At 38.2% G+C, this 13,962-nt stretch overlaps 2 protein-coding genes across 2 annotated transcripts; both read right to left on the minus strand.

Moving 5' to 3' along the window:
• Positions 1-2,849: 2,849 nt before the first annotated feature.
• Positions 2,850-9,598, minus strand: LOC148896851 (protein FAM8A1-like). Its single transcript, XM_088999554.1, has 5 exons — positions 9,001-9,598; positions 8,681-8,801; positions 8,486-8,609; positions 6,838-6,977; positions 2,850-5,977 (listed from the first exon to the last, which is right to left on the minus strand). The coding sequence occupies exons 1-5, from the start codon at positions 9,434-9,436 to the stop codon at positions 5,833-5,835; spliced, it is 966 nt and encodes a 321-aa protein (XP_088855680.1). The 5' UTR covers positions 9,437-9,598; the 3' UTR covers positions 2,850-5,832.
• A 1,718-nt stretch (positions 9,599-11,316) lies between these two features.
• Positions 11,317-12,163, minus strand: fabp4b (fatty acid binding protein 4b). The gene is made up of 4 exons (XM_088997832.1): positions 12,000-12,163; positions 11,737-11,912; positions 11,552-11,653; positions 11,317-11,460 (listed from the first exon to the last, which is right to left on the minus strand). The coding sequence occupies exons 1-4, from the start codon at positions 12,070-12,072 to the stop codon at positions 11,407-11,409; spliced, it is 405 nt and encodes a 134-aa protein (XP_088853958.1). The 5' UTR covers positions 12,073-12,163; the 3' UTR covers positions 11,317-11,406.
• Between the last annotated feature and the right edge of the window lie 1,799 nt (positions 12,164-13,962).

Below are 13,962 nucleotides of genomic sequence, written 5' to 3' on the forward strand. Positions count from 1 at the left end.
TACAATACTTATATGAACTATAAGACACCAAAATGTGTAATTTAGTAAACGCCGGTTGTCCTGTACAACACTTTAAGTTAGCTTGGCTTCTTTAAAGTCTGGCTAAGTGTAACATGACCTTCAAAGTAAAGTTAGCTAAATCGTATACAATTTGACTAAAAGGTGAGTTCATAGTAAACATGACAAAAATATACATGTTGTCTTGAAACTACCCAAAAATGTTTAATTGACAATAATCAACAACTTATGCTAACTACACATAAAGTCTTAACTCGTTTAACTTGAGTTAGAAACTAGCCAATTTGTTTTTTTGTGGCTAACAGTGGCTAAAAAGCAAATCGTATCTTTACAACAAGAGGAAGTGGTAAAACAAATACAGTGATACCTCATCTTACGAACGCTTTAGCTCACAAACTTTTCACCTTACGAACATTAAATTCACGAAAATGTAATCTTGGCATACAAACTAGTTTTCGTCGGACTAACCAAACCACACAGTGCCACGGTGGCTGGCGGACAAGTTTTCCACACCCACTTTCTTTGAGTGCAGACATGGTTTGTTATCGAGTGGAGTACTTTTGGTATTATGGGACCTAAAAAGACACCACTACAGGCTAGCGTTAAACCGAAGAGGCCATAAAAGAAGATTATAGTCGAGCAGAAGAAGATCATCGAAAACCACGAATGAGGTGTGCGTTTGTGTGACTTAGCGTCCCAGTACCCGTATGCTAAGTCGACCATTGCTACGTGTGGCTAAGGGTGTTTCTGTGTTGTCTAAGCAACGGTCTCGGGCAATAGAAGATGTTGACAACCCTCTGTTGATTTGGATTAATGAAAAGCAGCTATCATGGGACAGTATGTGTGAGGGTATTATCGCCGAGAAAGCATTGCAACTTTACTCGGATATCATCAAGAAGCAACTACATCAACTCAACATCAAATAAAATGACTTTATTATGAAGTCGAGTTTATTTCTTCAATTACAATCCAATAGCACAGTTATTGTACATAAAATAGTTTTAAAGCTTATTTAGTAGAAAATTATGTTTTTGGGAACGGATTATTCTAATTTTTAATGGTTTCTTATGGAAAAAAAATGTTTAGCAGACGAACTTTTCGCCTTACATACACTTTCTGGGAACCAATTAAGTTTGTGAGCTGAGGAATCACTGTATATTCATCACTGTTGTTTTAAATGTGTGCAATTGATATTGGTATTTTTAATGCTAGAAAAAAAACATACTTTAAAAAGGCATTTAAGTTTATTGAATTGCTTTAAAAGCTTCGGGCATTTCAGTTACGGGAAATGGTTATAAATACATGCCCGTAACGTCGGCTGTTCATTGTACTGAAGGATGTTTATTCTTTTATACCCGGAAAGAAGTTTGGAAACATTGTTATTTTCTGCTCAGGATGTTATTTACTGTAAATCGCTCAAAGTCACCGTTGAAAAAGTGTCTGGATGACATTTGACAGTCAATACACCTTTTCCAACATACAGTAGACGACAATGAACCACAATTAATTTCTTATGGAGATACTGAAAGTGAAAATCATCAGAACCAAACAGGTTTCTCCTCGACTGAATCTGAGTGCCAAGACTCCTTTTCATTCAGCTCAAAATAGAGTCACTGCTTACGCACGTCTCCACAGCATAGTTTAGGCCGGGGGGGGGTGATTTGTGGGGGTGGAGTAACAAAATCACGAGGAACCAAAAGTATCTGGAAAATGCCAAACGCAACCGGGCTGTAAATCATTGGCTTCATCTGCATGTGAAAAGCTCAGCCGCCTCTCGGAATTAAACCAATGCGACATTCTAAGCATGTTTGGAACATATTGATTTAAATGCTGCGCCATGTTGTCTGACAGGTTAGGTTCATATGAGGATTCCAAGCATCACTTCAATGACCCACTGAAACTTGCCCAGTACACCTCCCCACTGCGGCAGAATCACTGCAGCATAACAACAGCAGAGGGCAGCACTGAGCACATTACAAACACATACCGGTAATTATTTATCTATTGAAGTAGCTGAAGATAGATATTGAATTATATTGATAAAAATCAATAAGGGTAGTATGTTAAATAAAACCTGACACATCCATCCTAATTTTCAATCATTCATTTGAAAACAATTACATGAGATTTCAAATATAAAGCCTATATGTGCATATATATGTGTATTTGCCTATATATATATATATATATATATATATATATATATATATATATATATATATATATATAGAGAGAGAGAGAGAGAGAGAGAGAGAGAGAGAGAGAGAGAGAGAGAGAGAGAGAGAGAGAGAGAGAGAGATTTATTCCATAATGAGGTCATTTAACACAGGTTTGTCATAAATTGGAAGAAATGAGTTGGTCTTTTCTCAGAAATCTCACTCCTGTACATTTTGCCAACGTACAAAATCCACGCAGAGCATATACGTATATGGATAGCTAGATAGATAGCTAGCTATCTATATAATGTAACTAGCTAGCTAGTTAGATACTGTAGCTAGATACAGTAATGGAGCGAGATAGCTAGCTAGATAGCTAGGTAGCTAAGTAGGTAGGTAGGGAGGTAGATAATTAGGTAGGTAATTAGGTAGATTATTTGATACATGATAGATGAATATGTAGATAGGTAGGTAGTTAGGTCGATAGATAGATAGATAGATAGATAGATAGATAGATAGATAGATAGATAGATAGATAGATAGATAGATAGATAGATAGATAGATAGATAGATAGATAGATAGATAGATAGATAGATAGATTCAGTATTTTTTTTCGGCAGAGATCAAAATTTTCGTTTTAAACCTAAGTACGTAGCAAGAACCGGAGACAAATATGATCAAAAAGAAATTGTTTATTTCAGTTAAATAGCATTTGTGACAGTTATGTGGCATCTGCTGAGTCAAAGAATGATCAGACGTTCCAACAAAATGTTGATGTTATGTATGTACTTTGTGGTCGTTTTAACAAAAGATCCAAACAGTCCTGGTGTTTAAGCCTGCTCTCATCTCAGGCAAAGTGTGAGATTTTTAAAATGTATTTATTTAGGTAAAAAAAGTGTAAGCAGATCAGACTGCTGACCCTCGGGTTAGAACCACAATAGTCAAGTGTCCCCAAAGTCATGCAATTAAGTGATTAGAAGAGAAATATTCACAAATCAATTCCCCATGCCCTGATTGCAAGCAGCCTCACATTTAAAGCAGTAAGACTACAGTGCCGTATTGTCACTTACAACAAACAGGTTATATTTTAACTTTAATAATAGTTTGTCTTTTGCCACTTCCTTTTAATTTATTTTTGGTCAAGACTCGGCTTTTGTTACATTGAACTAATTCACTGGCAGATGATGTGCAAAAATGTGTCCACTCCAGTGCCAGGGTTTTTGTCATCTTCACTCAAATTGCAGTACCCACAGAATATTGAGTTTTAGGACTACATAAAGATTCAATGCAGCGTAAGAAACCTTCTTTCATCAGAAAAAAAAGTTAATTCCTAAATTGGATGGGTCTAGAGTTATATGAGTTTGATATGGGGGTTGCTGTACAAAAGACAAATGCCGCCCCTTGTGGGAGGGAAAAACATTGCCAGAGGTCTGACCAGCGATTAATCCCGTCCCCCCCCCCCCCCCCTGCAAGAAAACCCAAAACCCCCAAAAAATTGTGAATGGCACTCCACCTCATACAATTCAGGAATGGCAATGAATATGAGGACTGGTTCATTTCCTTTAAAGGACAACCGACGTCTCCGGACAAGTTGTGTCCATAATTTGTAAAATGGCTTCAAATGACTTCTACTGGGTGTATATTAATAAGATGCCACCGCGTATACTGTAGCTATATTTTACGTTTTAAGACTCGCGCTGAATATTCAGGAAGTCTTGTTTTCGAGTTGAGGACGATGCCTGACGTGACGTCACGTCTGCAATGCCCCTGACTGAGAAAGCGACACACAATGCATTTTGGGTACTTTGTTTGGTCTGAAAACTTTGTGTTGATCCGTGTTGATGGCGAATTCAGAAGGAAAACACATAAATAACGCCATGGTGATCGTTGTGTGTTGCACCAAGACTACTATTTGATACTAGTTGACACAAATTCCCAGCAGAAAATCAGCCATTTCCAATGGAGCTTGGGCGCCATCTTGTGCATTTTCTGGGACGCTACAGTCCTAAAACAAAAAAAAAAAAGGTGTCGGTTGTCCTTTAAAATGAGATGGTCAGCCTTAAAGGACAACCGACGTCACTTTTTTGTTTTTTAACTGACACCAGAAAAACGTTTTATAACATCTGAAATACCCTAAACACGCAGTATATTATTAGTCAAATGCAAAACACCAATAAAAATGACTTAAAGTGTCCAAAATCTGCAAAAAAATTGAGCTGCGAATTGGGCATTTTCAGAAAGTCCCGCCCCCAGTTTGTGACGTTACGCCAAGACGTCTTGCATTGCTAGTGAATCAAAACAATGGCTTCAGATTCAGAGAATATGCTTTCTTGTTCCACATCATTAATGTCTCTCTGTGTCTTTGTTTTGTCATATTGTCTCTATGCTGTCATGTTATTTGTTATTTAGTTTTTTTTGTTCTTTTGACTTCAAGACGGCGCCCCAAGAGTGGCTGCCTTTCCAGCAGCTCATGTATTTTGTTTTTCTACTTTCATTCCTTTCATAACTTTGCTGCTGTGAAATGCAAATTTCTCCACTGTGAGACTAATAAAGGCAAATGCAATCCAATCCAATCCAATCCAGTGATGAATATGTTTCAAATAGTTCTGAAGAGGAAAGCATACATGTTTGCAATCGATTAAAGAATTTATTTGTGCCATTTTGAGGCAACATTGGGGAAAAATCGCTCACCCAAAAACAGAGGCACAAAATGGCGACCTCATGTGGCCACCTCCGTTTCCACAGGCTGATGAATTCCTTATATGGCGCTTGGACGCCCTCTTCTGGCGGCTTTTGGGTGCAACACGAGGTCCCCAGACAAAACAAGTACAGCAAAATACATTGAGGTGATGGAAGGACCGCTACAATGCGTATTTTTTACGGTAAAGGGCGGTCCTTTAGTGACGTCACGTACGGACTCGTCACCAACTCAAAAACAAGACTTCCTGAATATTCAGCGCGAGTCTTAAAACGTAAAATATAGCTATATGCGGTGGAATCTTTTATAAAATACGCTCAGTAAAAGTCATTTGAAGCCATTTTACAAATTATGGACACAACTTGTCCGGAGACGTCGGTTGTCCTTTAAGTTTGACACAAGTGCCTTAGCGGCTCCACTGTAGTCCAATTTCAACCACAAACGTTTTTCCATTGTGTTCCAATAGCTTATGGTATGTCACATAAAATCATGCAAACTGACAGAATGTGCCAAGATGAAGAGGTCAAGTTTCAAAACACTGATTGTGCCTTTGAAAAACAAAAGTCCTTAAGCACCTGAAACAATAAACCAAAGGGCTCCATGTTTTGATGTTTGAGTTCACTGAAACTGAGGCTGACGTGCTACAAATAAATAGATTGCGAACTGAAATATAGCGTAAACAAATACTCACCCCGGATCGAAAATAGTCTTTTAAAAAAGGCAAATCTCACCCCGGCCTTATTTGAAGAAGAGACATGAACTTGGCACAGACCCATACCCATGCAGCCGTTTGGTCAGACACAAACTAAGTGCAGGTTGAGGCTCGGCGATCATCTCTGCCCTCATAATGGAGCACTGGTGCACATGAACCAGAAATAAGTCCTGCAACCTATTTAGTTTCAAATACTAGATGCGGTGCGCTCTGTGGGTAGTGGCGATGCTTGCTGGGGGTTGGGGGGTCATCTGACCCTGGAGCGCTTGACAACAATGGTGCCAGCGACCATGTCGTATACAGTCCTGTTATGCTGGAAGAACAGAAGTGTGATGAAAGCTGGGAAGAAGAAAGCGATTGAAAAGTTCTTGCTCAGGGCTCGCACAGTTGATCTGTCAGGATGCATAGAAGGAAAAAAAAAATTAGAGTTGGACAACACAAAAACTCCAAACTTGGACACCTCAGAAGAATGTAAGACTGCACCTCCAATTATAAAATAAAACGAAACAAAATAAAATAAAATACAAAAAAATACAATAAAATAAAATACAAAAAAAACAATAAAATAAAAAAATAACAAAAAAAATAAAATACATCACAATTAAATAAAATAAACAATAAATACAAATAAAATACAAAAAAGACAATAAAATGAAATAAAATACAAAATAAAAAATAAAGTAAAATAACAAAATAAATACAATACAACACAATAAAATTAAATACAAAATAAAAATAAAATTTCAATAAAATAAACAATACATTAAAATAAAATACAAAGAATCTGATAAAATAAAAATAATAAAAGATTTAAATACAAATAAAATACAAAAGAATTAATTTAAAATAAAAAATAAAAATAAAATACAAAACAACAATAAAATAAAAAATAAATTACAATAAAATAAAACACAGCAAATACCATAAAATAAAATACAAAAATAACAAAAGAATACAATAAAAAATACAATACAATAAAATTAAATAAAAAATAACATTAAAAAAAATAAAAAATAAAATACTAAAATAAAATACAACACAATAAAAAATAAATTACAATAAAATACAAAATAAAATACTAAAATAAAATACAATACAATAAAAAATAAACTACAATAAAATACAAAATAATGTAGAATAAATAAATAAAGTTGTATTTTTTTTATGTTGTCATTTTAGTTTAAAAAAAACATCAAATGTGTTGTGGGAGTGACAATAATAATTTATTGAAGGGTAGTATGGTTGCACTCACGCAGACAGAGACACGTCAGTTGCCGGCACCACGAGGACCCGGTTAGGTTGAACCAGAACTGATGAGTCACATGTCACAACTCGAAGTCCAATGAGGAATTTTCCTGGCGTGGCTCCTCCAGCTCCCCAAATGCACACAATCTGCAGATACACGTCAGTGGTTAACTACATTGCCGACTTACAAAAAGTAAAAGTATCATATTTACCAAACACTGCCTGTCCAAATTCACAGACTATGTCCTTCGGAGGACCCTTCACATGCTGGGTCCTCCAAAGGCTTGTCCTCATGTAGCTTCCGTGAACTGCATAAACAGTGGTAAATTTGAACAGGCCGACCATAGTAATAGGCCTTTGAAGGATGTAAACTATGAATTTGGACACGGCCACTGTTTTATTTTTCAAACAATGTCAAAGAAAGACAGTGGAAAATTTTAAGATGAATGATCATGAGGGCCGACAGTTTTGGAAATAGAAAACATTACGCATGACGTCCCCGATGCCATCAATCTTCTTCTTTTCCTTTCGGCTTTTCCCCTCAGGGGTCGCCACAGCGAATCAATGTCCTCCATCTATCCCGGTTTTGCGCATGCTCTTCTCTCACACCAGCTACCTTCATGTCCTCTTTAACAACATCCATAAACCTCCTCTTCGGTCTTCCTCTCGGCCTCCTGCCTGGCAGTTCAAGACTCAGCATCCTTCTCCCGATATAGTCACTCTCTCTCCTCTGGACATGTCCAAACCATCTCAGTCTGGCCTCTCTGACTTTCTCTCCAAAGCCTCTAATATGAGTTGTCCCTCTAATGTACTCATTCCTGATCCTATCCAACCTGGTCACTCCCAAAGAAAACCTCAACATCTTCATCTGTGCTACCTCCAGCTCTGCTTCCTGTCTTTTCTTCAGCGGCACCGTCTCACCATGGTTTTATACACTTTTCCTTTCATTCTAGCTGAAACCCTCCTATCACACATCACACTTGACATTTTTCTCCAGCCACTCCAGCCTGCCTGGACACGCTTCTTCACCTCTTTTCCACACTCTCCATTGCTCTGGACAGTTGACCCCAAGTACTTAAGATCCTCCACCTTCTTTATCTCCCCCTGTAGCATCACTCTTGCACTTGGATCCCTCTCATTCACACACATATATTCCGTCTTGCTGCGACTGATCTTCATTACTCTCCTCTCCAGGGCATATCTCCACATCTCAAGTTTCTCCGCCACCTGTTCCCCGTTCTCGCTACAGATCACAATGTCATCTGCTAACATCATGGTCCAAGGAGATTCTTGTCTAACATCGTCTGTCAGCCTGTCCATCACCATAGCAAATAAGAAGGGGCTCAGAGCTGACTCTGGTGGAGTCCCACCTCCACCTCGAATTCCTCCGTCACACCGACAGCACACCTCACAACTGTCTTACAGTCATGATACATGTCTTGCACCGCTCTGACAAACTGTTCTGTCACTTCAGACTTCCTCATGCAATACCCCCGATGCCATCATAGTAACAACTGAAAAAAAAATAAACAGCTCTGTGACACCAATTTCCTAAAACATCTTCCCCTGAAAAAAATATTGATTAGCTTGCATGTCTTCATAATATTACGTGGTGTTTTTTTTGTGTATGTACTGTATCAACTAACACGACTTACCTCATAAACGCACACCAATATTGGGTATACAAGAGCAACCAGCATCATTTTCTGCAGCTCCTCCATTGACGTTTCCTCGTCTATTTCGTCGATGATAAAATGCATTGCGAACTTTGACACATCCCTAAAAGAAGAAAGCAAAAGAGATTATTAGGGATGGCAAAAAAAAAATCAAGCATCACTGCATGAACGGACTTGATTCCACTCAGGTGCATAATACTGATGATAATGCTCGCTTTGATGAAAAACAGAATGAAGAAGTCCACAATTTCAGCAAGGAGTCTTTGGAGGGGTGAGGGGATGGTGTACTCTCGACCTGGAGAATGGATCAGAAGCTTGGGTCAGCACAGAAGCTTTTGGGAATACAATACAATACAATACATATTGATTTATATAGCGCTTAAACAATAACCGAAAGTGATAATGGGTAATGCTATTGCAGAGACCTTAAATTGTGACTGCGTAGCTTAACGGCATTGCAGCGTGTTGTAATGCATTGATTTTCTTCCATTTACCTGGCCTGCGCGCGTTTCCATTCTCCTGAGGCAGCTGTTGCGGCTGAGTGGGCACTGCAGCCCCGCCCGCAGCTTCACCTTCTCGGCTACTCGGGGAGCCGGAGGCGGCCGCAGTGTACGACGAGGGGACCCCGAAGTACTGAGCGTTGGGATCGAAAGGCGCCGTCGACGTCCCGTTGACCGAGTGCAAAACACACGGATACGACATGGCTGCTGACGCCGCCAGCCAACTCTGCCAAGTCACAAAGCCGGTGGAGTACTGGCACATCCACGTCTGTAACTTCTCGCAATATTCCGAGGTGGTGCAACTTGTAGGTATATCTTTCTCTTCTTTGGGTGTCTCCTTTCGGTGTGAATCTTCACCGACGCGGCGTTTAAGCGCATTAGAGGATTCTCCCTGATCGGAGTCCATGTTTGTGTTTTCCGTGTCCGCCATGTTGGACGAAGATGACGCAACGTTTACGTCATCCTGAACGTCATCCGCATCTGGACTTTTTTTTAAACTAGGATTTGACGGAGTAGTCAGGTCAAATGTTCTTTAAAATTTACTTTTGAACAAATTCTATTTTTACCCAATATTTATAATTAAGACAAGCTCAATATTGAGTTTTTTTTGTTTGGGCGGCACAGTAGTAACTGATAGCATGTCCAGGGTTCGCTTCCGGGCTCCAGTCTTCCTATGTAGTTTGCATGTTCTGCCCGTGCCTGCATGGGATTTCCTCCCACATTCCCAAAACATACATGGTTAATAAGCACTTGAAAATGACCATAAACGTGACCGAGCGTGAACGGATGTAAATGTGCCCGCCTACTGCCCAATGACAGATGGGAGGAGTGGCTCAGATGATTGATGGATGGATCGACCACTTAAAAATTAGATTGAATATTTCAAAATAAAACACTGAATCAGTTTTAGGGATTTTTTTTTATAATTTAAACTTGGGGCAAACTGTCGTAACTATCCTTCACATATTTGACAATATGTATATTTTAAGGGTTTTTGACTAAAAAATGTAATGTAGTTAGACACCATTAGTCTACTTGCACTACAATATTGGATTGGATTGGATTTGCCTTTATTAGTCTCACAGTGGAGAAATTTACATAAATACATAATATAATAAATTTCATTTATAAGCGCCTTTCTAAACTCTCAAGGTCACATTACAGTCACAGGATAAGTGTGTGTGTGAGCAGCGGCAGCCACACGCGCCAGCGTTCACTCAACCCGGAAAAACTACAATAGATAGAAAGCGAGCTAGCTAGCTAATAGATAGCTAACCAGCTGTGATACCAATATAGCTAGCGAGATAGCCAGCGAGATAGCTAATAGATCGCAAATAGTTAGCCAGCCAGCTCGGTAGCTGGATAGCTACATAAATAAAAAGTGAAGAGAGGAAAACTCTACCCCCATTTTGCAGTTTTGTGTTAAAAAAAACAGCCAAACAAAATGGTGCCCTCATTTTTAAAATGCTTAGCTTGGTGTCTCGCATCATTTCATTAAAAAAATATTGTGTTTGAAACAATTGTAATCACATTCATCGGGTGTATTTTAATACAGTGCTTTAATAAAACTGCATTGAACCAACATCACAATTGCGGGAGTAATCGAACTCCATGTCCTCTGTTTGGCATGGATTTGTGTTCTCTCAGCGGTGACGTAACCCAAATTTGTGAATGGTAAACAGTAAATGGAGTGCACATACATATATATATATATATATATATATATATATATATATGCTACAGTGCATTAGAGTCAACGCTAATGCATTTCTAAAACTAACAAAGTTTTTTTTTTTAAGAAAAAAAAAAGACTACTATTCACTTGACAAGTCTTGCACACCAGGCGTCCAATGCCCCAAAAAAGGCTTCATTAGGACAACTGCACTAGCTTTACTTCCAGTCTATGCATCCAAGACAATTGGACTAGCACGTGAGAGGTCAACGCGTTGACCTTATGGGGTTTAGCCGCACCACCACCCAGGCATGAGTCTACACACCAATATTAGGAAATGTGTCCTTGCTCAAACAAAAGACCCTTGTCAAGGAATGAGAGGGGGAACAAAAAAAGTTGAGTTGTCAGACTTCAGAGCAACTAATGACATACAAAGTCCTTTTTAGGAAAAAGTTTAAAGTCTTAAATACAAGTCAGATGTTGAACCCAAATTCCTGTTAAGCACAAAATAAGCCTTAACTCTTTCTTATAAAGTCTGTTCACATGGGCATAGAATTAGCCTGTTAGTTGCAGACCCAACTGTGCATGTTGAATTGTGACAATTACTTTTTAAAATGTTTATGTAGAAACCACACATGTCACACACACACATGTATTTTATTGGAAATTTTCCTTTTACAAAACGTATCTTTGTAGTTCTTCATACATTGATTGGTGCAAGAGTGAACTTAAGCCTCTTTTTCATAGGTCCTCATCGCAACAACATCACCCATGATGCATTTCTGTGGAGATAAAAAAAGATGGAGGGGGTTAAAGGGTTATTTTAAAGAAACAAATGTTGCATATTGCCATTGTGGTTACTAAGTAACTTACAGCTGTTAGCTTGCCATCCTGAATTTCTCGTTCTAATCTTGTAGACTTGCCATCCCATGTTTGGTTTTGCACAAGTTTGCCATTCTCAAAAGTGATGATTGTCTGCAGTCATAATTTGCTTCAATTGCATGTCAAATAACTTTTGTTTTTTGTTTAGAAAGTGCATTTCTTCATTTATAACCCACCTTAGTGTTTCGATCATCCGCAGTGTTCTCATCAAATTCCTCATTGAGTTTGAATTTAATTTCTTTAGTCTTGAAAGTGCTCTCAGACTTCATGGTGATGAAGCCTGAATCATCCACGTTGATCACAAGGTTTGGTTTTGCCATGTTGCCCACCCGCCGTGTAGCAAAACCCACACCTACGCGCCATACAAAATATGCTTCAATTAGCACTACTTTAAAGCAAAGTCATTATTGAAGTAAGCCAATGTCAAATGTATCCTTACCAATAGCCTTCATGTATTCATCAAAATTCTCACTGGCAGTGAGTTTCCAGGTTCCAACAAATTTCTCAACCATGGTGGAGTTAAAGTTGTGACGCCGAAATCACACAAAACTAGAATTCTTCCTTTGGTTGCAGGACGCGGACAGAGTGACACGCTAGTGGAAATGTCATATTTGAAGTCCGGTGGGGCGAGTGCTTGATACGCAGCCGCCCAATCAGGCCCAGGTGCTTGCCGTTGCCATGGTGACAATGAGGTTAAGGGGCGTGTCTTTAAATCAAATTCTGGTGTGTGGGTTTGAAGGGGGACAAGTTAGCACATTTATTTCATGCTAACACAAAATGAGGCTTTGTTGATTTTTATTTAATAATCACAATGGGCAAAGTAAACCTGCATTTAATTGACTAATATTCCTGTGTCCTTTTTTAAAAAACAAAATAATAATACATTTCATTTATAAGCGCCTTTCAAAACTCTCAAAAATAAATAAATGTAATAATTCGTTGGATATTAATGACATTAAAATACAAATATATATAGGAAATGAAAGTGGCTGTCCAAAATATAATGCAATACATAATATTGGTTTATAATAATAATAATAATAATAATAATAATAATAATAATAATAATAATAATAATAATAATAATAAATGTCATTTATAAGTGCCTTTAAAAACTCTCAAGGTCACTTTACAGCCACAGGATACATTTTTCCTTGGGTGAGTAGCGGTAGACACACGCGCCAGCGTTCACTCAACCCGGAATAACTCAAATAGATAGAAAGCTAACTAGCTAGCTAATCGATAGATAATAGAAAGCTAGCTAGATAAATAATAGTTAGATAGCTACATAGCCAGCTAGCTAGATAGATAGCTAAGAGATAGCAAATAGATAGCCAGCATGGTAGCCAGCTAGAGAGCCAGCTAGATAGTTAATATTGTGACATAGCGCTTTAACAACAGCTGAAGCTAGAACAAAGTGCTAACATGGAAAAAAGTTTATCAGCACCCAAGCATAAAAAAAAAAAACAAAACCCAAACAAATTCGGGAATGTCATATTTTCAATTTGCGATTACATTTGCGAATATCAGTGAATGAGTTAATTCAATTAAAATTACACAGGCAAAACAATCAGTTTCTATGGGCATACATTTTATAGGTTCCTATGTATGGTTTGGCATAAATGAATACATAAAATACATTTTTGTTATATTCTACAGATTGATGGTAACAATACACCCAAATTCCAAAAGGAGTGTCATTTGTTTGGACAAGTTGAAACTATTCATAGTAATGGAAACAATTCAGGGACCTTTCAGATATGAACTCATACAAAGGGCAGTTCTCATTCATCATGAAACACCATGACAGCCTACTATGTCTGTTCAGAGATGAATTCACACCTTCATATGCCTTAGCATGTTCCGCACCTGTTTTTCACATGGTTCTCGGATGACTGGATGCCACTCCTGTAGTGCAAACATTCAAACAGCTCAAACTGCTTTGTTTGATGCTGTTTGATCATCAATCTTCTTCAGTCTTGGATGAGCCATGGCAGTTTCTGCTTATCTGGTTGTCTTCAGTCCACTATCTTGGCCCTGCACTATTGAGTTGAGAGCCATTGTCAAAATTTGAATTAAATATTTTGGGTTCCTTTAATTTTTTTCCCATAGATTTTTATTTTGAAAATACAAAAGATTTCTAATTGCCTTTTTAATGGGCTACTTTACAGTTAAAGGACATCTGACACCATTTTTTTTGTTTCCTAACTGACATCAGAAAAACGTTTTATAGCATCTAAAATACCCAAAACACGCAGGCTGATATTTTGAGTCAAATGCAAAACACCAATTAAAATGTGTTAGTGTCCCAAAACTACTTCAAAATGACACCGGAAACGGCGAGTTTCAGAAGGTGACGCCCCCTTGTTCGTGACGTCACCCCAGGATGTCTTGCCTTGCTC

This window comes from Hippocampus bargibanti, linkage group LG06 (genome assembly GCF_051943395.1).
Source record: "Hippocampus bargibanti isolate YZ-2025 linkage group LG06, ASM5194339v1, whole genome shotgun sequence".
In the NCBI taxonomy this organism is placed as follows: Eukaryota; Metazoa; Chordata; class Actinopteri; order Syngnathiformes; family Syngnathidae; genus Hippocampus; species Hippocampus bargibanti.